Genomic DNA, 1,738 nt, shown 5'->3' with positions numbered 1-1,738 from the left:
ATACACACACACATATATATATATATATATATATATATATATAGTCACCTGTAGTATCTGTGCGCTGATGCCATCGTCCGCTAGTAGAGCCATCGCCTGCTGTACTTTGGAAGTGCCAAAACTCGTCACGACAGCGGAGGCGTTGTCAGTCATGTGCTTGGTTACAGCGACCACGCACGCGCCTGTGTTCGCGGATGCATGGTTGTCATATTATTTAATACATGTGCGACCAGAATGTCTATTGTATAGATAAATGTCATCGCATTCTGCATCACACAACATACTTACTGATAGCTACCAAGATTAAACCCTGAAACTCTAAAACCCTTAAACATGATTGTAGCGATGTTCGCGGTTGTGCAATGGCTACTGAGAAATGCTCAACACAATTCAAAATGCAGGACATGACCACACAATAACTATCACAACATCCGCACCAAATCATATGCTGATATGAGGTACAGTTTACACATACGTATCTACAGATGACTACATGCAACTATTTCATACCCAAGAACAACCACAGCTGAACTGTCGAGAGTGCACTAAAGGTTAACAGTATATACGTACAGCAACAGATGACTACATGTAATTATCTCATACCCAAGAACAGCCTAAGCTGAACTGTCTAGAGTGCACTATAGGGTTACAGTACATACGTACAGCAACAGATGACTACATGTAATTATCTCATACCTAAGAACAGCCACAGCTGAACTGTCGAGAGTGCACTATAGGTAACGGTACATACGTACAGCAACAGATGACTGCATGTAATTATCTCATACCGAAGAACAGCCACAGCTGAACTGTCGAGAGTGCACTATAGGTAACAGTACATGCGTACAGCAAGAGATGACTACATGTAATTATCTCATACCCAAGAACAACCACAGCTGAACTGTCGAGAGTGCACTATAGATTAACAGTATATACGTACAGCAACAGATAACTACATGTAATTATCTCATACCTAAGAACAACCACAGCTGAACTGTTGAGTGTACACTATAGGGTAACAGTACATACGTACAGCAACAGATGACTGCATGTAATTATCTCATACTCAAGAACAACCACAGCTGAACTGTCGAGAGTGCACTATAGTGTAACAGTATATACGTACAGCAACATATGACTACATGTAATTATCTCATGCCTAAGAACTCGGCGTGATGCTTCTCCATTAGTCTGAGCGCAGCCTTCCGGGCCTTCTCAGATGTCTTGATGTTGCCATGGGTGTGTGTTAATTCAGGCCCATCTGGGTGTGTAGCGTTGCGTTCGCTGCTGTATTGGCGAGAAGTGTCTCCATCAGCAGCAAAGGCTCTGCTGTCTCTATCTGACGCTTGTATCTGCATGACGGGGTTTGTTCAGGTATGGTCATATGATTGGCAGACAAATTGAAAGCGTACGAAAAAGCATACCAGAAAATTGGCCCACAGGTTTATTCCAATTATGCTTACTAAAGTTTATCAAAATCTATTAGTTGAGAAGAAACGATCCGATGTCAAAAGTCGCCGAAAGGTCAGGTGTCACGATGATAGTTTATTTAACCGGCGTATGCTAATTCTGATGGCAAGCTTTGAACCTTAAACTCAGGACAAATCAGCTATGAATTCAAGTGCTTTATCTATATATATATATATATATATATATATATATATTATATATATATATATATATATATATATATATATATATATATATATATATATATATATATATATATATATATATA

At 39.3% G+C, this 1,738-nt stretch overlaps 1 protein-coding gene across 1 annotated transcript in view; it reads right to left on the bottom strand.

The window, feature by feature from the left end:
- Positions 1-1,148: 1,148 nt before the first annotated feature.
- SARC_09598 (hypothetical protein) overlaps positions 1,149-1,738 on the bottom strand; it is a gene marked incomplete at both ends in the record, with an annotated part of 5,295 nt that continues 4,705 nt past the window's right edge. Inside the window, one exon of the mRNA XM_014296382.1 lies at positions 1,149-1,352. Within this exon, the coding sequence (XP_014151857.1) occupies positions 1,149-1,352 (204 nt within the window). The remainder of the gene's footprint in view (positions 1,353-1,738) is intronic.

Source organism: Sphaeroforma arctica (genome assembly GCF_001186125.1).
Source record: "Sphaeroforma arctica JP610 unplaced genomic scaffold supercont1.996, whole genome shotgun sequence".
NCBI lineage: Eukaryota > Ichthyosporea > Ichthyophonida > Sphaeroforma > Sphaeroforma arctica.
This window is presented reverse-complemented; position numbering and strand designations above follow the sequence as displayed.